At 35.0% G+C, this 26,061-nt stretch overlaps 1 protein-coding gene across 2 annotated transcripts in view; it reads right to left on the bottom strand.

Moving 5' to 3' along the window:
- Nucleotides 1–26,061, bottom strand: part of ERCC8 (ERCC excision repair 8, CSA ubiquitin ligase complex subunit) — a 34,681-nt gene that overhangs the window by 6,479 nt on the left and 2,141 nt on the right. The window contains exons 2-9 of one of the 2 annotated variants that reach the window (XM_070935868.1): nucleotides 22,602–22,697; nucleotides 20,841–20,942; nucleotides 19,316–19,439; nucleotides 15,656–15,737; nucleotides 14,635–14,703; nucleotides 13,279–13,345; nucleotides 9,533–9,636; nucleotides 7,864–7,988 (exon numbers count right to left, since the gene is read on the bottom strand). In XM_070935868.1, coding sequence (XP_070791969.1) covers nucleotides 7,864–7,988; nucleotides 9,533–9,636; nucleotides 13,279–13,345; nucleotides 14,635–14,703; nucleotides 15,656–15,737; nucleotides 19,316–19,439; nucleotides 20,841–20,942; nucleotides 22,602–22,697 — 769 coding nt within the window. Of the gene's footprint in view, nucleotides 1–7,863; nucleotides 7,989–9,532; nucleotides 9,637–13,278; nucleotides 13,346–14,543; nucleotides 14,704–15,655; nucleotides 15,738–19,315; nucleotides 19,440–20,840; nucleotides 20,943–22,601; nucleotides 22,698–26,061 lie in introns of those variants that run through there. The other variant, XR_011599943.1, reaches the window with a different exon arrangement.

Genomic DNA, 26,061 nt, shown 5'->3' with positions numbered 1-26,061 from the left:
ATAAACACCCATCTTGGGATACTAGAGAACATTTGCCTAAATCCATATTAGAAATCTTTCTTTGTCAGAGGAACATGTTTCAGCCCCTTTAAGAAGGTAAGAATAAGACTTTTGTTTAAACAATGGTCATTAACTATCATCACTGCACATTTCTGACCAGTCTCAAATCAAATCTTTTTGAATCAAATCTTAGACTATGTGGTGACATCAAAATCTCAGATTTTCTTGGATGAAGCTGATTACCTAAATCCGTTTTAATTCGGATATATGCCCAGATTTGGCATAAATCTTTTAGATTTTTTTTTCTTAACATCAATTGAAATTGGTCTTCTTGTTTCTTAAGAAAATTATGCTTATTTTATATACTGGGATGACAGAGAACAGGATACATTTTCATCTTCTTCTATCAGGCACCCCTCCCATAACTTAAAGTCTGTTTTTATATGCCTACCTCAATCTTTTCTTTCCAAAGCTAAACAATCTCAATTATTTCAAGCTTTCTCATAAGACTTATCCAACTTCCCTGATCACCCTCATTAACTTTTTTTTAGCTTCTGAAAGTGTCAGAGCTAAAAATGGACACAATGTTCAAAATGAAAAGTGAAGGAGAGCTATTACTTCCTTGTCTACATTCATTTGTAATTACATTAAAAAAAGATAATTTCAAAATAATACATTCTCATCAGCTGACAAAAAAGAAGTTTTTACATTACAACTGTTAGTAAACCGAGAGATGTCCATGGGTGAATAAAACAAACGGACTGCACTACTCACTTCATAACAAGTGACCTTTTTAGGACTGAACTAACATGCAGAGCCTTAATTAAAAAACTAAGTGAAAGTTGGCATGAAGAAATAAATGTTTTTCCTTGTGAAGTCTTGCAGATAGTTTTCAGGCATAAAAACTATTCACCAGTTTATAAATCTTTTTATGTAGCTGAAGTTTTTAAAGACAATTTAAAATGAAATGCATATTTTCATTAAATGAATTGGGAGGGGAAGGGTTTTTATAATGCACATCAACTTAGAACACACTGGCAATACAAAGGAAGGTTAAAATGCAACTGCTCTTTCTATAAGTAATAGCTAAGAAAAGAACGCCATTAGTCAGAGTTTACTAAAGCTTAATAATTTACCATCACACTAAAAAGTGTGGACTAAGGCACACAGAAGAGATAATTCTGCAAGTAGTTCTCTTTTATGCACAACAAAAATATTTTAAGAATGTAAAACTGGAGGGGAATGAAAAGATTAATGAACTGATAAGTGCCTTGGTAAGCAAATAGCCTGAACTATCAAATTTAAATAAAGAATACTTTAGTCTATATATTTAGCAGAATGAAGGGAGAGTAAAATAAAATGTGGCTATCATGGACTTTATTACTTTAAATATGATATCCATTTCAATATCAACCTTGAATGCAAGTTTGTGCAAAAGTAAGTCTGGCAGTAGAAAACTACTTTCATCTTACTGTCCTGATACTATTTTCCTCCTGAGTGCAAGTGAATGTTATGCTGGGAAATACTGAAAAACTATTATTTAATGCAGGGTTGGGTTCTAATTTTTTTTACTACCGGTTCTGTGGGCGTGGCTTATTTTGTGGGTGTGGCTTGGAGGTCATGTGACTAGGTGGGCATGACTAGCTGGTCAGAGTCATTTCTGGAAGGTCTTCACACTTACGACCAGTCCTCGCACTTACGACCTGACTCATTTGTTTGCTTTTAACACTGATCAGCTGTAGGACGGCCCTTTGAAGCCCCGCGGCAAGAGTTTAAACAGTTTTTTTTCCCTCTAGTCATCAGCTGGGACTCAGGAGGCAGCAATAGATTGAGGGTGGGATCAAATAAAAGGTAAGAATAACGTGCGTGCGTGGGTGGGAGGGCGGGGGGGGGAGAACCGGTTCGGTGATGTCATATCGTCACCGCTACCGGCTCGGCCGAACCGGACCGAACCGGGAGGAACCCACCACTGATCTAATGTCTCATGATAAGGAAGCATTTGACAGAACAGAGGTTCAATTCAGCTTCCTAACCTTCAGGAAAGTCACAGAAAGTCATCTGGTAATGTGGCAGTGTAACCAGAAAGGGATCAAAATTTTTCAGCATGTACTGTAGTGTGTGTGTTTATGTGTGTTATCTGCAGTTTGCTTGGTTTTAGGAAGGCCTTTGTGAGGCAAACTGCTCCCCTTCTCTAAACCTAAAATGCCTCAAAGTACTACTTTTCTTAACACTGTCAGGCTGTTTTTCACTGAGTTGGTAGGCTAAGGAAGGGGATTTGAATTTTTGTCTCTTATCCCTACCCTTAGAAAATTGAAAAAGGAAAAAATAAGCTGAAATTTGCCTCAAACCAGTGATTTGAAGCTATTTGAAAGAGTTGTTTGGGGGGATATGTTAAGGGTGGATGTTGAGAGTTTTCTAAGAATTAAAATTTTGCCATTTTGCCATGACTTTTAAGTGAAATAATCTTAGTGGATGAGATATTATGAGGGCTGGAAATGGTATAGGGTACTATTTTATCTTGTCGATATCCACTGCAGGATATCAATGCCCAGTGTAAGTCACCTAACTATTGTGGATTACAATTGATATAATTTCTGACTATTTTAGGACTGATGGAAAGTATTATTCAAAATATCTGGAAAATTAGGAAATCCATTCTGTTGCACATATACCATTCTGTTGCTACTTTAATAGCAGAAATAGCAGCTTCCCACATAGGAAGCATAGGTTGCCTCAGGAAGGTGGGGAAAACAGTGGGAGGTTCCATTAAGGAGCTGAAAATCATTCCTAATGAAATCTAATACAGCCCTTAAGTAAAGAGTCGCTCATGCACAGCGTGTGTCTATCTTCCCAGAGCCTCCCCTACCCACCTGAGGCATCTCACACTCCTTTTCTCACCTTGTGCTTCTCTGCTTGTATTTCAACTCCCTCTCTTCTCTGGGGGCTGACTGGAAGAACTGCCTGTCAAAATATTTCATCTCCCCATTGGGTATGGAAAGGAACTCCTTCAACAGGATGCAGAAATGGCGCTGAAATTGTCAGGATTTCAGTTCCATTTCTGCATCTGTTGAAGAAGTTCAGCTCTCCTTCATGCATGGAAGGCAATTGTTTTGCTTTGGTGTAAGAACAGAGCTGAAATCTTTGTTTCTCTACTCTGCCAAAGGAGTTCAGTTCCCCTCCATGCATGGAAAGTTATTCCTTTGGATGGCTACAGGAACACAGCTGAATTCTTGCCTCTCAGTAAGCAGCTTTTTCAGTCAGTCCCTAGAGATGAGAGGGAATCCTCCTGGCAAGTGGCAGCAGCTTGTAGCTGGCTTTCCCGTTGGGTTTCTAGGGAATCTGCAGAGTTGTTTGCAAATGGCAGTCACACAAATTCAAGGCACTTGGCAACTGGCTATAAGGGCAAACAGGATGCCCAGCATTCAGATCATGATCATGTAATTGCAGGGTGGTGCGACATTTAGAATAGTTGGAAGTATGCATTCCAAAGCCATCATCATTCCAGACCATTGTTAAATGAATAGCCGTAAATCAAGGACTACTTGTATTCTATCTGCCAGCTGAGAATTAATAGAAAAAAGTTCAGAGCATAGTGAATTGGGAGGATAACGGAGTACCACATTTTAACTAGGCTCCCTTCCTGTGTTCTATGCTGATTGCTCTTGCAGTGACTGGTTGACTCTGAATTTCAAAGATTCATGTCTATTAAAACTTGCCTTAAATAGATTTAGATAATCTAGTCAGCACTCTTCTATTGGGTAGTGACTCTTAGGGAAGGTTTCAAAAAGGGATAATTAGTAGTATAACTAGCTTGAAAAGCCAATGGTTGCACTTAGTGCGCTTTCTGTCCACCTTGACAAAGTTTTATTTAGTCACATTTTTCTTGTTCTAAAGGTGCTTTTTCAAAAAAGCAACTGGACTTTGTTTTCATTAGGACATCAAAGTCAACTGAATACTTATACTGAATATACATGTACTAGACGATACGGCAAGTTATGACAAGTAAAATTGCCATATTGTTGTGATTGAGACAATTATCCAACAACTGGCTGAAGGTATCTTTTTAACTATCTCATTTTGTGATTGAAAACCAACCTTCTGGCAGCTTCTAAGGTGTGGCAATGGGAAAAAGTTTTACTAAATTGCAAAACAGAAGTTTCTCTCCAAATATCATTTACATAATGATAAGCAGTATCACATTAATTGCTATGGATAAAAAAACTATATTAGTATAGACATTAACATATTGCATCAAAAGATTACTGCTTTTTAAATATAGAGCCTTATTCAACTACAATTTTTTTTAATTACAAAACAAAGAGAGTTGTCCAACCAGATGTCCCGAGGCTACCTGTGGCTTTCCATAGCCTTGGACAGTGATCCCTAAGCTTTCCAAAAATTAATTCGTTTGAATGTTATTGAATGAAATATATGATGAAACCTTAACTGTATTTAACTAATTCAAAGTTAAAATGTAAAGTTAGTCCATATCCAGGACCTGTTCATTTCTTGAAGTGTGGCCAGCAAACGTTTATTGGAGAATCAAATTCAGCCCTTAGCCCCCTTCCCCAAAATTATGCACCCCTAAAAAAACAACTTGGTCAACACTGTAAGATCCCTGGGTTATACCGTGTTTCCCCGAAAATAAGACCATCTTATATTTTTTTTGAACCCTGAAATAAGCGCTTGGCCTTATTGCCATGCGCTCAAAAGCCCAATTGGGCTTATTATCAAGGGATGTCTTATTTTGGGGGAAACGATATTAGAAAATATTTTGGTGGAGCTTAAACTTACAACTCACTGAGTACAAACAATTAAAGAGTGTTACTAAAATAAACACTGACAAATTACAGCAACTTTGAAACAAATTTTCAATATCTTATTTTACAAAATCCGACATCTCATGTTCTAAAGAATATCGGACCTGTGCCTTATGATTGTAAGATTGGATTAATTTAGATAGAAAGATAGATCTATAGTGTTGCTTAAAAGTTGGTGAATTCTTTTGGATTTTCAATATTTCTGCACAAATAAGACCTAAAATATGATATATTCTACACACGTCTGAAAACTAGATATTGTACAATAGAGAACCTTATTAAATAAACGAGTCAAAAACTTTATACATATACTATGTCAGATCTTATAGAAAGAAATACAGGAGAGTTAGAAATTTCTCAAAATAGGTTGCTGGAAGTTAGCTACATACCACTGCAATATAGAGAATCACTGTGGAAATATAGTAGCCCTTGATTGAATTAACTGCTAAAAGGGACCTACAGTATATAAGAAATGTAAGATAAATAAGATCATTAAGTAGGTATACTTGCAAGTTGATAATATCTGCAGAAAGTTAGAAGGAACAAGTTTGAATCTTCTAATGCATGGAACAAAAACTAAAATGAACAAAAAAGGTTTTTTGGGGCTTTTACTAATAAGAGGAAAAGGCAATAGGTGGACTTGCTGCTTAGGAATGATTCAGGATGATAACATGTTATTAAGGTAAGGCAGAACTTCTCATATCCTTCTACCCTGAGGGGAAACATAATGAAATGGACTGAAGTAGAAAAATGGGCAAGGGGAGTGTGTGATAACCTAATGCAAGTAAAGAGATGGTTAAGGAGCACCAACTACCATGAACAAGTTTAAATCTCCAGGACCAAATCTATAGACCAAATCTAGAGCTTGTTGATGTCATCTTGAAGTTTTTTTCTGTCCTGTTTCAGAAATTAGTATAGTATTATAGGAGGGCAAATGTTGTTCCTGCTCTCAAAAAGGAGAAAGAAAAAGAACTGGAAAACTACAGTCCTACCAACTGGATTTCAAAGAAATGGGTAAAACATGGCAAAAGCCAACATGGGTTTATCGAAAGTAAACCATATCAAAACAACAGAATCTCCTTTTTCAATAAATTGACTAGTTTAGCTGACTAAATGTGGCCGATACTGTGTAACTCAAGTTTTATATTTGGGTAGGAAAAGAAGACAATATAAGATAGAGCGGATGTACTGGGTACACATGAAAAAGAGATTTGAGCTTTTTGGTGATTCACAAGATGATAATGAATTCATGGTTTGAGATAGTTGCATAAAGAAGAAATTATGGTTTCCAGGCTGTATCATATCAAGAGTAATGTCAAGATCAAGAGCAAACAGTTCCTTTCTATTCTATATTGGTCAACTGCACCTAAAATACTTTATCCAGTTCTGATCATATTTTAGGAAAGACATTGAGAAACTGGAGCATGCCTGAAGGAAAACAACTAAGATGAGGAACATGAAGAGATATAGTTACAAACTACTGGAGGATAAAATGCTTAGTATGGAGATAAAAAGTCTGTGGGAGACATGATAGCTGTCTTCCAGGGTCTGAAGGACTGTCATGTAGAAGATGGGGCAGAATTGTTCAGAGTTCTTCCAGAAGATAGGAAAAGAAACTGTGCAATTAAATCAAGATGTTTAATTGGACTAAGGAAAACAGTTCTAATAATAAATTAGTCAATAGATTATATGAAAAGATGACAGTCTCTCTTTTGTGGAAACTGTTTAAACAGAAGGTGAATGGCCAACTGGAATGGACAGGGGGTTGGGCTAAAAGAGCTCCAAGTTACTTTCCAGCCCTCATAGTTTATGAATTTATATATAAGCTTTCAAGGCATATATGCTTCTGGATTAGAAATACTCTGCTTAAAGGAAGCAACTTGTCTTATTTCTACAGCACTTTCCACACAACAGACGTCTACCATACTTTGCATTATTAAGAAGCTGCATAGCTGAGAAAAAGCCTTAACTATATATAGTTTGACTATGGTGAATCTAACAGTTGATATATTCTCCACTATAACCTTTTCCTCTTCTCCTATATGTAATACTCTATAGTATTTGCTTCATATATATTGGCTGAACACCAATCCTTCAAATAAGACTCAAGATAGAGAACACAGTCAGGATATATCCCTAAGTGTCCATATTCCTCCCCAAAACCTGTTCAGACATTACTTCTTAATATACTTTTGCAAACCACTTTCATAAACTGGTTAACTAATGCATGATATTATGAATAAGTTTATTTCTATTTTCAAAATAAACGCTTACAGTCATAGGCCATGCAAATTACAGATTCCTACTGTACAGCAAGCTCTCTTATAAATACCTCAAGGAGGCTGAAAAGGGAGAGCCTATAAGATTATAAGTGTAGGCTAGTAAGGTAATAGTTTTTAATTTGAATTTTATGGCCAACATTCAATATGCGGAAGCCCGTTAATTACCGCAAGAAAGAGGTCTAATTATGCTGGGTTCTTTTTAAAATCTCATTATGTTTACGTTCCATTATTTCCCTAGTGTTCTCTTCCTCAAATTCACATTACACTTTTTCTATTCTCAGTGTAAGCTTCACTATCTTGTGTCCAATTCTTTAACATTAAAAGATACATTTATATCCATTATGTAAGAAATACCCATCTTCCCACACAATCTCATAATTTATGAGCTGAGATATTCTGAAAGAAAGGAAGAAAGAAGCAAAAATATTACCTTGATAACAGAATTTCAATACACAGGATTTCTAAAAAAAACTGTGCACACCTAAATGTATGATCAGTGGCATATAATTTTAATCCAAAACCTGAGCTGTCTTTTCTGTAGTCATAATCAATCAATACTTCCTATTCTTATTTCAAGTTTTTATTTTATTTATTTATATCTCCCCTTTATAATTTTTACAAATAACTCAAGGCAGTGAACACATGCAACACATCTTCCTCCTCCTATTTATCCTCCTATCTTGATGGAGACAAAGCACCAAGATTGTTTTAAAAGACTGGAGATATAAACAATTCCACATTTCTAACCACATATTTCTTACCAGTGTGTTCTCTCCAGTTGAACTATTCCAGAGTCTCATGCGATCATCTGTACCAATTGTCAAAAGGTAAAGCCCATCACTGGTAAAACATAAGCCATTGACTCTTCCATTATGGGCAGTATTTACTATAAGGAAAATATGCACAATTTGAAATTCTGCACAGCAATATATATAGCTTGGTATTGCAAAAAATAATTATTATATCATGAAAACATTGTGTTTTGAAATTTTAAAAATTATATAAAAATATCCTGTTACATAACATTTATTATGGAAAAGGTAAGGACTGTATTTAAGGATGTACTGGTAGCATTATTAGAATAATATCTACATCAAGACACCAATGTCATTTTATTTTTATTTTTTAAAGGAAAAGGGAGAAGGATCAACTAAAAAAAATAGCAATACTAGATGAAATATATGATTGAGCAATTTATTAAATAGTAGCCAATATTTTTAATTTCATTTGTTTTATTATGGAATGTGGCTGTCCAAATTTTTACTGTCAAGAGTATCATGTTATTTTTCTTCTGCTAATACCATTTTTAATGGCTAATATTTAGCTAGATTTGTGCCTAAAAGAATTCCACTTGTGTGCACTTGCAGTAAAAATGGAGTAATGGTGTCAGGTGCCAGCAACCAGATCCACAGGTGTAAGGTTCAAGCCAACTACTTTATTATATTCTGCCTATTATATAGGAGTTTCTTCAGACTACCAGCCTTCACCTGGGAACAGACAGATAAGGCTCTATGGAGCTTAAGGGAGGGACATTTGTAGATCTCTTGTGGCCTGGGTCATTGATATTTGCATTGACTCCTTGCTAGAGTAGTTGCAACGTTGGAATCGTGGAATGCCGGAGGAGGCATTTTGGAGACCATCTGTTTTAACTCCCTGCCCAATGCAATAATTCTCTACAGCAAAACTAAGGGCAGCTTATTGTTCCCTTGCTCATTAACAACACTTGTTAATGCTTGAATATTTTTTCTGAAGTAAGATGATGTTATACCACCTTAATTTCATAGAGTCATTTATATATTCTACTGGCATTTTTACTAGAATGACACACCATAGAAGAGGAGAAAAAAAGCAGACAGACATTTCCATACTATTCCCCAATTAAAATTAATGAGTTAAGACTTGGGAAAGCTACTTGCATCCTAGGAAAGATATGAAGATGAACAGGATTCCTATAATCCTGGATTATTTTTGTAGGTAAAAATAGACACATGGGTTTAAACCAGCTGGTTAATCCCTTTAAAATTCTAAAGTTTCAGTATGGGAGATTTCAACAGATCATCCATTTCAACACATTGAAATCATATTTAATTATTGTCTGAATCATTCTAAATTACTAGGAATCATAATTACAGATTTAAAACAACTAAGAAAAAAACATTTTTTTGGTCGAGAGTTGTAGTCCCTTGGGGGACTATATAATATATTGGTGTCATATGCTAACCATGGATAAGACAAAAGCTAGTATTTTTAAAAAGGTCATGGAACCTTTCATATAGCATTTAGTACTGACACTGACATCTATCCTAGGCTATATAATAGCATGGTTCCCTTTTAATATGAACTTATATTAGAATAATTAGAATAAAATAATTAGAATTAAAAAATAATAATTAGAATAAAACTATAATATTGATGTATGAAATATATTACTTGCTTCAGAAGCTGCTTTTGACTTCTCCCCATTATGTTGATCAAGAGTGAGTAGACAGGCAGATGCTCTCCTTACATCCCACAATTTTACTCTACTGTCAGCACTAAAGGAAAAACAAACTCTGAGGTGATTTATGAGCAATACAAATCAACTTTCAACAGTTTTATAATTATTTTATTTTCAATTATTTTAACTGGGATATATTTACGTGTTCTTTTATAAATGCAGAAAATGATCTCTAGAGTTTCTTTTGGAACCATATTCTAATTATCCCCACCCCTTCCCAAAATATTCTGAAAACAAACTCTAAACCTCAAAAGCACTGCTGACTCCAGATAATCTTCATCCAGTTAACCCCGACCTGTGATCACATGTCCATATTTCAATAATTTGGCAACCGGCTTGCATTATAACCAATTCCAGTCACATGATTTGCTTAATGACCACCGATTATTCAGTCTTCTAACCACATGATTTGCTTAACAACCACTATAAAATGGTTGAAGAATTGGGTCTGGTTATGTGGGTATCTCTGCTTATGATCATAATGATGTACAACTGAAATTCCAATCCCAATGGTGGTAATAAGTCAGGGCTGTCAAACTCTCGGCCCATGGTCTGGATGTGTCATGTGCTGGCCATGCCCATGCCCAGTTTAGCAAAGGGGAAAAAAGTCCCCATATGTCATGTGATGCCACCATGACGATATGAGTTTGACACCCCTGTCATAATTCAAGGACTTTGTGTATTTTAAACTCTTATGAAATCAGCAAAAATCAGCTATTGTGAAAGATAAGACTTGTCTTCTTAAAGGCTTTTTAAAAATCTAAGTACCTACCAAAACCATCAAATTAGGTGTGAGGAAGGCTTTGGTTTACTTCAGGACTTTTAAGATATTCCTAAATGTGCTTTTTTAAAGTAGTAATTTTATTAAAAATTATAACTATAATGATAAAGAATATAAACTATAAAAAGTAAAAAGTAGAAGATAAAGTAAGACAATAGAAATTATTGAAAAGAAAACTAATGAAGAAAAAGAAAAGAAATATATAAAGAAATGACTTTCCCTTCATCACAAGTATAATACTTGATTATTTTAGTAACTTATCATGTCTTAAAACAGAAATGATCTTTGCTTCCCATATTTCATATCTCATCTATAAATGAATCCTTAAACCTTGTTGTCCAGTCCTAGGCAGCAAAAGTCAATTAAGGGTTACCAGAGATAACATACCTACTTTAACCTTGATCAAATAAATCACCTTTATATTCCTTCATCTTAAACTTTAGTTCCTTCAAAAAATGTCCTAAAATACATTTCTCTTTGGTTTTTTTCTTTGTCTCCTATGAAATTCTTCAAAGCTTTAATCAGCCTCTTTTGTGAATCCAATATAAGAAGATTATTCAGGTAACTTACTTGGTTTGTTATTTATTTTAAAGTTATTTTAATTATTAAGATATGCCAGTTTCTTTTGTTATGAACCATCTTTTTCCATATCATTCTTGGAGCTTTTCATTAATTCCATTTTCAAATCTGTCTCAATTTGTCTTGTTCCACTTCCATATCATCTTTTAAACAAAGTCTATCTATAGAGGCAGACACTCTTAAAATCAACTTCTAGGTCCATTATTCAAAAATATCCTCCAATATGCCCAATATTAAGATATTTTGCTATATTCTATATTAATAAGTCACATTTAAGTGTTATCTCCCTTTAACTGTGATCTTTAGATACTTTTAATTCCCTCTAGTGTCCAACCTTCAATGTCTTCTCTGTTCTATATTTTTTAAAGAACTCAAAATAAAAGTATTTTCCCAGAGGGTTCTCATAATTAATACTAAAACCCTTTTTTTGTACCTATTTCTTTTGGTAGGAAAGTCACTGGTGCTCTAAACCTTGAAGTTCCAAAGATTCCTAATAGTTGAAAAGCAGTTAACAAACAATTTCCAAAAGTGATTAGAAAAGAATGTGGGGACTTCCCGTGAATGCCATGTGTGGCTGATATCCTTCTAGTAGCAAGACCACATTTGCAAGAATTGTTGCTAGATGCAGGAGCCAGGCTGTTAAAATCATTCTGAAGGAAGGAGAGATTGTTGAGATTATCCAACAGCCAGTCTTCATGAGTAGACCACAAAAGCTGCTGTTTTGCAGTCAGTTTATGAGATCAGTGGCTAGGAGCTGTGATTCTATCAAGCTCACACTCATAAAACCGCATTTGATGGACATGAATCTTGATCAATTTCTTAATCATTTTTTGGATTTTTTTTCTGTACTGAAGAGAAAACCTGTTTGGCAAAGTTTTGTATTCTGACATGAATTTTAATGGTTTGTTTTAGTTTTTAATAATATTGGGGCCAAATTATTTAATATGTTTTTAAATTGTTTTTTAAATTTTGTGGATATATGTGTTTTATTGTTGGCTGTGCACCACCCTGAGTCCCTCGGGAGAAGGGCGGTACAAAAATTTAAATAAATAAATAAATAAATTAGGCGAGTCCTCATTTCTTTAGAGAAATATGATGTAAATTTGATTTTAAAAGCTTTTGAATATACGTTTTGGATTATGCAGCAAAAAGGTGCTTAGAATATGAATTTTGGATCATTAGCAGATTAAGGGTCCAGTTAGATTTGGAATCTGATTTCATTAGAATAAATTTTATCATGGAAAAATGGTCATTGTTTACAGTTTTTATGATAAGGGGACCTTGAAGATTGGGCGCTAGAGGGAACTAAAGGGTAAAAAAAGAAGAATGGGCAGATATTTCTCTGCCAAACCTTTTGCTAAGACAAATAAATTTCTTGATAAAATGGATGCAGCATGCTGTAATGAAGCTGTAGAACAAGTACAATGAATAATTTTGAAATTATCTAGAAAGAGGATTTAAATATAAGCAATAAGAATATGGAGAAAAATAGAGACATACAAGTGGAACTGATGGATGACTTATTCCATAATTGATATGTACAAGTATTAAACTAGGAAATAGATCTTTTTTATTATACAAAATAACAGTGTTAAAGTTTTGAAAGAACTGTGACTCCAAAAACAGATGAACAGAAAATTAGATCCTTATTGAAGGGATTAAAAAAAATGAAATTAAAAATGCCCAGGAACTGTACAGGGTACAAAATGTGATGAATTTTGGAAAGCAGCAGCTTATTGCTTTTATTTCTTTTCCTAGAAATACTCTAATGGGACATTTATTATCAAATTAAGTAAATGAATAAATGAATAAAAATACCCTTGATCATAAATTTGTCATTATTTAATGAATATTGCTGATGTAGGTATCAAAAAAGTTAAGTTTGAAAAGAACACAGAGGCTATTAAAATATTCATTCAGCAATAATATAGTAAATCTTTGACTTAACTCTAATTTTACATTTCAATGCCAAGACTTATATTCATGGTTTAAAAGTATTTATCTGCTTTTAAATTTAATTTTTTTTTTAGAAAAATCAACTTAGGAAATGCTGCCAACCTGGTTATTTAAGGTCAGAAGTAGGGGCCATGGTGGCATTAAGTGATAATTACATAAATACCATGACTTATATACTTGGATCAGGTGACTTAAGGGAGTATGTAATCACGGCAGATATTGTCACTGTGTAATTTGTGCAAGATATAATTTTTACGTCATTGCACTTTGTATGGATGCCACTGTCAAAGAAATTTAGAATAGGTTTTTTAAAACACTGATTGACTTTAATAAACATTGCTTTATTTTATTGGTTTCTTTTACCTTCCAGTTGCTAAAATAAATTCATAACGGGGTGACCAAGATACTGCTAGAATTTCTTGAGTATGACCTAAAAATACAAAAGCATAATAATATTTTTGGTTTATTAAGACAGGTTTAACATTGTTTTCTATTATTCTCCTCTTACATAGATCATATTGCAAATTTTTGTACAGACTTTAATACTACTGTATATTTTAAAAAAGAATAGTAATCTAAATTTGCATTTTTGTTGCAAAATGAAAACTTTGTAAATTGCAAGGCTCATGCAAATAGAAATAACTTTTCAATTTTAAATTAACATGTATAAACTAATTATATAAACACTCATTCTTATAGAAATCCAGCATCATGTGTCACTCAGTTTATATGAATAATTCTTTATATGAATAATAATTTTCTGAAGGCACTATTGAGGACCATAGAATATGCAGAGCGAAACATCATGTCATTTTATATATCAACATAAATTCAGATGTAATTCTGGTAATGGAGGAAAAGTAGAATTTGTGATAACATGTATAAGTACAGCAGAATTCAAGGGTATAGTTGTAAGAAATTAGAAGGAACTATGCCATTACAGAATGAAGATGCAATAATTTTCAATGTTAACAAGATTTTATAAGATTTGCATCCAAAATGGCATTCCTTATTTACATCCTGAAACAATACAGGTAAATTATATAGCTCAGGATTCTAAATCTATTCCATAATGTATTAAGTCTGAATTCTTGTCAGCTATTAAGCTGTTACTTTTCACACCACAGATTCTGAGCTGATACCAGAAGGTAGATACCAGATACGATACCTGAGATAATAGAGGAAGGTCACTAACTAATAACTGTAAACTCCTTGGCGATGGTGAATGGGAACAGGGCAATACAAAGGGCAGAAAGAATGAAAAAGGAGAGTGCCCTACAAGAGAAATCATTCCCTGCTCATTACTTGTTTTCTGGAATAAGAACATTGTTTCATGGCTTACCTGAATTAGTTTACAATTACAAATATAATTTTAATTAACCAGGTGTAATCTAAAGCACTTGGACAAATATTACCAAGAGTGTTTCTCAACTTGCTTAGAAAACTACAATTTTACATCTCAATGATATAAAACTCAAGGAGTCCAGCTTAAGTAGACATCAACATTTTTTATAATTATCAATAATATATCTTTAGGCCAACAGGATCAGAAAAATGTTAAGTAAGAAAGCCCTTCTCACTGTGTTTCTTTGACAACTGGCACTAAACACATCTGTCCTATTACTTACAAAGAAAATATTGTTCAGTGCAGTTCTTTACACAGTGTGGTATACTCAAAGTAGTTATTGTCTAACATTTATGTTTCAGAGTAAGAAATACCCTGCAGAATGTGAGAACAAGATCCAGACTTGAAGTCACAAAGTTGTACTTTGGAGCTTTTGGTACCAACTGTAACAGAAAAAGACAAAAACACATTACAGAAAACAAACACAAGCTCTGCATGTTGATATAAAAAAATATACAAAATGCTGCTATAAAAATAGATAGCTGTTTTAATATCTTTAAACTTTGCATAGGTTCATTAGAGAATTACTTTTCTGATAATTACATTTTGCATTAGCACACAGCATCTTTTTCATAAACAAGAACAAGAAAGAAGATATTATATCTTTTCTTTTATAAAAAAGGAGTATATTATAATAAAGGAAACATTTATGTGTATGTGTAGAGCAAAACTTTATATACTTCACTCTATACAGAGTTTCAATTGGATTGCCCTTAATGCCAACTAATACTCTTCTTGTTCATGAGATGCTCTTGTTTTCTAACAACTCAAAATTTAGTCAAAATGCCTGGTAAACCATTATGCTACATTTAATTAGTGGCGTATGTTCATTGAAATATAATTCAGATCACCTCATTTTGACTAAGTAAGTAATGTGAACCATGAATATCCTTAAAAATATGGTCGTGGGGGAGAGAGAAATGATAGATGAGTCAGATATGTGGCCCCATCATGTAACAAATATGACTGATTTTTTTATTTTAAGATTATTATTTGCTATGCCTAAGTATCAGACTGGCCAAGAAATATTTTAATAGTACAATTTGTGCATGTTTATTAAAAAAGCCCCAATGTGTTCACAAAAGCATGGTAAATATCTAGAAAATACGTTACACAATAAGTTTATGTATTATTCAAGTATTCTTTCTCAAAAGCAAAAGTTTGTAGAGACCAATAATTATAAACAGAAACCAACCAGCCCTACTGAAATTATGCCACATTTGTAACTCTAAATTATGTTATTTTGCAATCTTAAATATAGAAAATAATTATTTTAAAAAATGAAAGTTAAAATATGATTATTATGTTCAAAATATATTTAAAATTAATGCAAACCTGCAATTAAGCAATGTCTTGTAGCAACAGGAGACATATGATGGCTATATACTGTCTCATCAAAATGAAATTCATCAGCAGGCTGTTAATTGAAAAACAATACATTATTAAATACTTGGACCAATTCAAATCTTAACCAGAAGCAATAGACCATAGATATTATTTATAACACAGTAGCAAATATAAAATAGTGTCACATTTTAATCCTCCATATACCATCAACATAATGCAAAGATACATGTACTTATAATTACAAAATTAAACAGCTTTTACTTCAACGTTTTTAATCCTGTTTTCAACTACAAGAGAAAAAAAATCTCATACCATTCTACATTTATATTACGTTTAGCCCCCACCTACATCTTACAGTTGCTTTTCCTATTTTTATATATGTCCACAAATTTTTACATTTTATAATTTTTATACATATTATTCACAATTGTCAGTTATAAAATGATTAAATTTCAGTACTATTAATATCTGCAAAATTGAACTTTAAATTTTAAACACGTTATTTTCTATAAGATATTAAAGAACATTTATTCCTTATTTATACAAACTTGTGCATAAAATAACATTGTAGTAAAATAATTTATTACTTTTTATTATCATTTTAATGCAACCTTTGAACGTGGTGCCCTTTAACCATAGATATATTTATCTGGCTTTAAAGTTGATAGGTACAAATGAAAACCCAAGTGATTTCTTGCTTTTGTGAGAAAACAGTGGCTGCACTGAGATTTGGTTCAACTTGATGCAACACTGAAAATGCAGTAACATTTTCTCCACAATTTTGAAGAGGTAGAGGACATCTTCATGGTCTCTGAAGCTTAAAATATCTACCTTGATTAAGATCTGCTTTGAATTGTCATTGCAACATAATTCCAAAATTTCCCTTTAATTTATAATTTCTACATTATATACATTTACTTTGTATGGATTCATCATGTATCCCATTTCTCTGTCTCTGTCTGTCTGTCTCTCTCCCCCCTCCCTTTTTCCCACAATACTTCTCAAAGTGGTTCCATCCTTTTTTGTTTCCTCCTTTTATGGTATTTTTGCATAGAGGAAGATGAGTGTGTATAGTTTGTACATGTAGGGATTGATTTACATGGTTAATGTGGCAATTTTGTAAATTAGATTACTAATTCAATTAATTAGGAGTTATAAATTCAATGTAATCTATATTTTCTATAATCTACATTTCTGTAGATTACATACAGAATATAATCTGTATATAATAGAATATATATGTAATAGAATATATATATATATGTATATATATATATATATATATGTATGTTTTCTCAGGTTTTCGCGGGTGTTTGTATGTAGGTCTTTGGTTATTCGGGTCTTCTCCCACGTAAAATTGGAAGTGTCTTGGCGACGTTTCGACGAAGTCTCATTCGTCATCTTCAGGCTGGTGTTCTCGGCTTCGTGCTTCCAGGAGCAATGTGAGATCGTAGCTGTCTCTTCCTTTTAACTGCTAGTGGGGGTGTGAGCTGATTGGGTGGGAACTTGGCTGTGCTCTGATTGGATGGGGGGTTGGTTGTGCTCTGATTGGCTGGGGGTGTGTTCTGTTTGGGTGGGGGCTTGGTTGTGCTCAGCTTAGTCTGAGTTGCAGGGGGATTTGAGCTGGTGAGCTGCGTTGTTGTTTGGCTTCGTGTTTGTGGCCGTGCAAGCTCTTCTAAACCCGCCCTTATTGACAAACGAGTCCCTAACACGACGAATGACACCAGACCCACACTCACGAGAGCCACACAGGATGTCACCACCACACATCCACGCAGAAAGCAGACTCAAACCCACACTGATAATGAGCCACGACCAAGGACCAGAAGCCAGACCGCAGCTGCATCATTAGCCACTTTAAACCCCTCAAATCCATACATGAAGCAGACTGACACCCACCATGAAGAGCTCGCACGGCCACAAACACGAAGCCAAACAACAACAACGCAGCTCACCAGCTCAAATCCCCCTGCAACTCAGACTAAGCTGAGCACAACCAAGCCCCCACCCAAACAGAACACACCCCCAGCCAATAAGAGCACAACCAACCCCCCATCCAATCAGAGCACAGCCAAGTTCCCACCCAATCAGCTCACACCCCCACTAGCAGTTAAAAGGAAGAGACAGCTACGATCTCACATTGCTCCTGGAAGCACGAAGCCGAGAACACCAGCCTGAAGATGACGAATGAGACTTGTCGAAACGTCGCCAAGACACTTCCAATTTTACGTGGGAGAAAACCCGAATAACCAAAGACCTACATATATATGTATATCTATAGAATATATATGTAATCTATATTTTCAGCCATCTTGTGCCTTTTTGGAATGTGATTTCTTACAGATACATACTATGCGTGTAAATATATATAATACATACACAGATACACATGCCCAAATTTATTGTATAATGTATGACTCCTAGATGAGGAAAGTATCTGGGGTCTTCTAGATATAATCTGTCTTTGAAATAGCATGAACCATTCCAAGAATGCATGGATTAACCAACTCTAGCAGAAAAACAAAAAATTCTAAGAACAACCCACTCTATTTGCATATCCCTAGGTTATACTAGCAACATCAAACAATTCTATGAATCTTGTAAAACATAAATTCTAAAAATATACACCTGCATCTCTAAAATGTGCTGTTTCTCTTACTTGGCTTGTAGGTTCCAACTACTAATACCTAATTGGCAAGATTATGTCAAACTACAAACTATGATCATGTTTAGATGACATACTAAACATGCTGTGCCAAACCAGAGAGTTATTGATGTACAAATGATAAGACTCAATAATTTCTGTAAAACTGTTTCTGAGTTGACGCAAGAAAAACATTCTTGGTTATACCTGCTTAATGTTTCTAATGTTAGGTGTCCATTTCAAGTCCTTGGAGATAATAGAACCTAGAAACTTCAAGTCTCTACAGTTGATATTGTGTTGTCTAATATTGTAAGAGGTGGTAGAATAGGAGAGCTTCTTCTAAAATCTACTATCATCTCTATAGTTTTAAGAGTCTTCAGCTCCAGATTGTTCTAGTTGCACCACAGAGCCAGTTGATATATATCTCCAGTGTTCTAGGTGATTTCCCCTAGTTTCACCTGCTGCTTCCAATTCATTAGAAATCTTATAATCCATCTACAAGTGTGGTCAGGACCATCAGGCACAACTAGCTGAGTCAGTTTATAGAAGAGGATTTCAAGAATAATGATGTTGAATGCTGAGCTGAAGTACAAAAAGGACTCTTACATAATTCTTTGGTGATTCAAGATATAGTAAGATGTAGTGCAGTGTCATATTGATAGCATCATCTGTTTGATCTATTTGCATGGTAGGCAAATTGCAAGGGGTCTAGCAGCAGATATGTGATGGCTTTCATATGTTTCAGACCTTTCAAAGGTTTTCAAAACTATGGATGCCAGAGCCACCGTAGTCATTCAACTCCTTGATGGAGGGTTTCTTGGGCACCAGAATGATAGTAGAGCGTTAGGGATAGCAGACTCTTTGCTGGTCTGTGATCCCACATCAACTCTTGAGACCAATCATACATTAGGCTTGATTATATTGTGTATTCATTTAAGTTGCTTTACAAAAATTAGCCAATCCCTTATAAAAACAAGGATGTGTTGAAATACTAGAAAACTTACCTGTAAAGTATTTGTATCCCATATTTTCAGTGTTTTATCAAATGAACTTGAGGTAAACATGCCAGTATCATGAGGATACCACTGAACAGTCTCTACGCTGTATTTATGAACACTAGGATGGTTCCTGTAATAAAGTAAAATTGACAGGGATGATTTGCTGTAATAATGCTCAACAAATCTGAATATGTAAATTCTTTCAAGACCTAAGTAGCAAACCCCTTGCAGGAAGAGCTAAGATTAGTTCAAACAGGAAGGAAAGATTAAAATAGCTCAAATACTATACTAACTGCAATTTTACCTTGGTTTAATGTAACAGAGAAGATCTTAAGCTGGCTCTGCCACCTACTGGGTAAATATTTAATCACACAATTTAAAAAAACAAAAATCAAAAATACAAAAGCCTTCCAAAGAAGATCTACAAGGCCATCTCTCTTAACCAGCAGTTTTCAATCTGTTTCAATTCACAGCACACATTAAAAAGGTGGAACTTCCAGGTCTTGAAACAGGAAATCCTATGGGATCACAAAAGAAATGGAGGCAGTCCACCTGGTGATGTCATAGAAGTAGGTTTCTGGCTGAGGCAGCATACTTGCAAACCTATTGTGGCACACCAAAGTGCTGCAGTACAATGGTTGATAACCAAACTTTGTTCTAAATCAAAGTGTACAAAATTAGGAGCCGTTAATGCAAACTTGGAAACAATGGACCAATGAAGAGGAGATCAAAGTTTATTGCTCTGAATAGAGCAATAGCTCTGAAGCAAAATTAGGTTAACCATTCAAAGTTACAACGCCACTGAAAAAAGTGACTTATGACCAATTTTCACACTTGTGACCATTGCAGCATCCCCATGGTCACATGATCAAAATTCCGATGCTTGGCAACTGACTCATATTTATGATAGTTGCAGTGTCCTGGATCATGTGATCACCTTTTGTGACCGTCTGACAAGCAAAGTCAATGGGGTTCACTTAACAACCATATTACTAACTTAACTGCAGTGATTCACTTATCAACTGTGGCAAGAGATGTTGTAAAATGGGGGAAAACACACTTAACAAATGTTTCACTTAGGAACATAAATTTTGGGCTCAATTATGGCCATAATTTGAGGACTACCTGTAATGGTGACATGTGGAAAGTATTTGTTTAATATTTTCTATTACAATAATCACTTCCTTACATTTTAATTATACAGTACATATATATGAACTTAATGCCAACTACAAAGAAATTAAGTTTGTTTCCCTAAATGTTTAAGCAGGGTTGAAAAAAATGAGATACAAAACTGTACATTTGGTCTGTCAAACAATCCCTAAAGGACAGCTGAAGATCAATCTTGTTGACCTTGGTACAAGATCATACTATTAGAAATATGTGCTAACTATGCTATAGCACAAACTGTGTTAACAATAGTTTCTTAATTAATGTTTCATTTATTTTGTTGACAAAATATGACTTAGCAGTGAACTATAAACATGAAATGTAGGTAACATATTCATAAAATGTTTTTAAGTATACACACCTTCCCACAGAACAAATCACTTTACAGGTATAGCATGGCGTTCTGCTAAAGTTCTCAAGGTCATACAATACGATAGTACCATCAGAACCACCTGATAACATACTGCAAGAAAACAAGTTATGAATCAATTGAGATGTTGTAAGCCTTAGTCCCCCCCCACCAAACATGTAATTTTTATCTTTTAAAAATACTTGAAAATTAGTTTTAATCTAAAAATACTAGAACATTTTAATTAATATAAAAATTAATATATATTATATTTTGTTATATAATAATATATATTAATTTCAAATTGATTTCTTCTTTTAGAATACAATTTTATATGCTATATCATCTCCCCTCCAAATAAAAAATATATAAGACTGAAATATCTGAATGATGATTTTATAATAAAGTGTTCTTGATATAGTTTAAAAGTTGTCCTAAATGAAACAATTTTCTTTGAATTTTTTATTGGCATATCTGCAAATATTTTAAGGCACAATATAATTCTTCACACTATTCATGTTCACATGACATGCTAAGACAGTGAACCTGGTAAAGAAAGCATGGGTGTACTACCTCCCTGCCCACAACTGCTCGAGGCCCAATCCTATGCAGACCTTTATCCTAGTTTCAGGTTTACCTAAGCCTTGATGTTCTGTCTAAATATGGAGTAGCAATTATTTCCATTAAGTTGACCGTCTGTCTCTGGTTTGGAAATGGCTTGGTTAATGCCCAGATTCCATTTTCACTAGCCAGTCAAAAAAACTAACACACAGCTAATTTTGTATTGATCCCTCTAGGTGATGGCACATACTATGCCAATACTATACTATTAAAAATAAGACCTATCCAGAAAACAAGACCTAGCATGTTTTCTGCTCATGCATCCAAAATAAGCCCTACCCCCAAAATAAGCCCGACTTAAGTGCCTGCTCCTCTGGCCACCCATCCATTCCATCTGACTGCTCATGGTGCTGCCAATACGAGGTGAGGTGAGGCAAGGAGGGTGGTGGAGCTGTCCCATGCGCACACTGGCTTACTTCAGGGCCCCTGTAGACAGGTAAGTTGCTGGAAGAAGTGGGCAGGCGGCCACGCAGGGTCTTGCTGGATGGGGCTATTGGAATTGCTACCATGGGGCGAGGTAGGGAGCAGAGCATGGATGGGCTGGCTGCTGGGGCCCTGAGGTAAGCCGGTGCGCGGTGTGTGGGGTAACTCTAACCCCCCTGGACTCACGTCGGCAGTTCTCAAGAAATAAGACATCCCCTGAAAATAAGCCCTAGTACTTATTTCGGACCCCAAAAGAAAATAAGACCAGGTCTTATTTTCAGGGAAACACAGAAGCCACAGGTTAATTATACAGTAAGTAATAAATAAGCTATCAACACAAGAATTCTTAGAAAATGCACCCAGGGCTGTTGGAGGGGAACATATGGGATTAATCAAAAGGACTTCTGAACAAAACAGTAGCAATAACACTTAGACTTACACACCACTTCATAATGTTTTACAATCCTCTCTAAGTGGTTTACAGAGTCAGCGTATTGCCCCCAATAATCTGGGTCATTTTTATTGACCTCAGAAGGATGGAAGACTGAGTCAACCTTGAGTGTGTATGTGTGTATATGTATGTATAATTTTCTGAAATTTCATGGATTCATGAAATTTGAGAAAATGCTTCTATGAAAAAAAAAGTTACCATGAATTTTAAAATGCAAATATTTTAAAATCGGTTCAGTAAAATATATTTCATAACAAAGCATAATAAAATATACATACTATCGATTTTCAACAGGTTCAATATCCAAGGTATTAATTCCACTTCCGTGAATTCTTTCAACATCTTTGTTCTTATTTAACTCCAAGCTTAATACCCTTTAAAAAAGGAAGCTATTATAAACAAAATTAAAATGATATAATATTTTGTTACTGAAATGCTATTAAATTCTTCAACCCACTACATTTACCACTTACAATATGTTTTGTAGTCAATTTCAAAATTTGGAAAGCTGACATACTACATGTCAATAGCGTAAGTTGTTTGTATCTAAATTATGTAATCAAACATAAGCACAGATAGGTAAATAACACTTCAATCCAAACAAATAAACAGTATTTATGTATTGTATTTCTATCTATTAAACAGCATTTCAATTTTATTAAGTGAATTACTTCATTGCCTCTATTCTATGTAAGCTTTGTAAGTTATAAATAAAAATGAATCTTTTTAAAAAATCCTACTGATTTGGCAAAACTAGAATTTAGATTTTTAATTTAAAACATTTAAGTTAAAAATCAGGAGAATATCATGCAAAAGTTTATTTATTTCAGTAATGCAACTTAAAAGATGAAACTAATATATGAGATAGACTCATTACATGCAAAGCGAGATAGTTCAAGCCTTGATTTGTCATGATGATTATGGCTTACAGCTCATGAAAACTCCAAATTCACAATCTCAGAAAATTAGAATATTACATGAAATCAATAAAACAAGGATTGTACATAGAACAATATTGGACCTCTGAAACGTATAAGCATGCATATGTACTCAGTACTTGGTCTGGGCCCCTTTTGCATCAATTACTGCCTCAATGCGGCATGGCATGGATGCTATCAGCCTGTGGCACTGCTGAGGTGTTATGGAAGACCAGGATGCTTGAATAGCGGCCTTCAGCTCTTCTGCATTGTTCGGTCTCATGTCTCTCATCTTTCTCTTGGCAATGCCCCATAGATTCTTTATGGGGTTCAGGTCAGGTGAGTTTGCTGGCCAATCAAGCACAGTAATCCCATGGTCACTGAACCAGGTTTTGGTACTTTTGGCAGTGTGGGCAGGTGCCAAGTCCTGCTGGAAAAAGAAGTCAGCATCCCCATAAAGCTTGTCTGCGGAAGGAAGCATGAAGTGCTCCAAGATCTCCTGGTAGACGGTTGCGTTGACCCTGGACTTAATGAAGCACAGTGGACCAACACCAGCAGATGACATGGCTCCCCAAATCAACACAGAGTGTGGAAACTTCACACTGGACTTCAAGCATCTTGCAGTGTGTGCCTCTCCATTCTTCTTCCAGACTCTGGGTCCTTGGTTTCCAAATGAGATGCAAAAGTTGCTCTCATCAGAAAAGAGGACTTTGGACCACTGAGCAACAGACCAGTTCTTTTTTTCTTTAGCCCAGGTAAGACGTTTCTGACGTTGTTTGTGTTCAGGAGTGGCAAGAGTTGACAAGAGGAATACGACATTTGAAGTCCATGTCCAGGATCCGTCTGTGTGTGGTGGCTCTTGATGCACTGACTCCAGCCTCAGTCCACTCCTTGTGAAAGTCCCCAACACTTTTGAATGGCCTTTTCCTGACAATCCTCTCCAGACTGTAGTCATCCCTGCTGCTTGTGCACCTTTTTCTTCCACACTTTTCCCTTCCACATAACTTTCTATTAATGTGCTTTGATACAGCACTTTGGGAACATCCAACTTCTTTTGCAATTACCGTTTGAGGCTTTCCCTCCTTATGGAGGGTGTCAATGATGGTTTTCTGCACAACTGTCAGGTCAGCAGTCTTTCCCATGATTGTGATTACTGAACCAGACTGAGAGACCATTTAAAGGCTCAGGAACCCTTTGCAGGCGTTATGGCTTAATTAGGTGATTAGAGTGGGACACTTTGAGCCTAGAATATTGAACCTTTTCACAATATTCTAATTTTCTGAGATTGTGAATTTGGGGTTTTCATGATCTGTAAGCCATAATCATCGAAAGTATGACAAATCAAGGCTTGAACTATCTCACTTTGCATGTAATGAGTCTATCTCATATATTAGTTTCACCTTTTAAATTGCATTACTGAAATAAATGAACTTTTGCACAATATTCTAATTTTTCGAGTTTCATCTGTACATATAAAATTGATTATTGAATTCTATCTATTAAATACAACATACTCTTTTTCCAGAAGCACAATTAGAACTAAAGGGTGGAAAATAATGAGCCATAAATTTCTCCTGAACATTAGGAGAAAGTAAACATAAACTCTATCAGTAGAACTGAGTGCCTTGGGATATGGTGAACCAAATTTTGCTGGAATCATTAAGGTAACTGTTGGATGCTCTTCTCTTAAAAATGGTATAATCTCATTTTATGTGGCAAATTCTGAATTGAACAGACATTAGAAATTCATTTCTGGACATGTAATTCCATAAACGTATTGCATATTACACTGTGCATGTTGATAGCCATTTCACATATAATGGCATAATCTTACTTATTATTCATTCATTCCTCAAATGAAATTGACATAATTATAAAATATAATCTTTATTCTTTTTTTGTCTGTTATTTCCACATTTGATTTACAAGTATTAAAATGACCAATATTTAACTGTTTAACTCATCTAAATTTCAAATACATATTAATTTGTGTAATGTGCTATTTCCTCCATCAATACAGATAGAACCTTGGTCAATATCTTCACTATTTTTTGACAATTTCTTTAGTATAGCTAGAAATTCACACTTACACGAAAACCCTACAATTTCAAAGGGTGCTTGGACTGTCATTCCTATTGCTATTTTACAGAATACATTACTTAGAAAATAGTTCTCAGTAACTACAATGTCAATTTCTTTCAAAGTAAATTGCAATCCATACATTTGCTAGTTGTGGTCATTCATTGACCCATTAAGACAGATTTCCTTCTAAAGGAATTACTAGCATATTATGTTTCTACTTCTGTGAGCTGCACCATCAAATTGTAGCTAACATTTTATTCACGTAATTATTCACACAATTTTTCTTTAATCAATTAATTACATCAGTAATTAGAGCAGTATTTTTGAGACTTATTTACCAAATAACCTTAGAAAGAAAGTTGTGAATCACACAAATGTTTCTCCCCCAAACATTTAAAAACTGCATGCTTAGTGCATGGGGGAAATATGGCTGTGGCTGTGGCTTCCAGCGTCCCGATATAGCCAGCTGACGCCATCGCTGGCTATTGGGGGCGAATCACTCGCCCCCACGGAGAGGGCTCGCAACTTGGGCGTCCTCCTGGACGCACGGCTGTCTTTAGAAGACCATTTGACGGCCGTGGCCAGGGGGGCTTTTTATCAGGTTCGCCTGATACGCCAGTTGCGCCCCTTTCTAGATCGGGACTCTCTACGCACAGTCACTCAGGCACTAGTCACTTCCCGCCTGGACTACTGCAACGCTCTCTACATGGGGCTCCCCCTGGGATGCACCCGGAGGCTC

This window comes from Pituophis catenifer, unplaced genomic scaffold (assembly GCF_029215685.1).
Source record: "Pituophis catenifer annectens isolate HBS135680 unplaced genomic scaffold, rPitCat1.0.hap2 SCAF_2, whole genome shotgun sequence".
NCBI lineage: Eukaryota > Metazoa > Chordata > Lepidosauria > Squamata > Colubridae > Pituophis > Pituophis catenifer.
The sequence above is the reverse complement of the archived record's forward strand: the minus strand, read 5'-3'. Positions and strand labels throughout refer to the sequence as shown.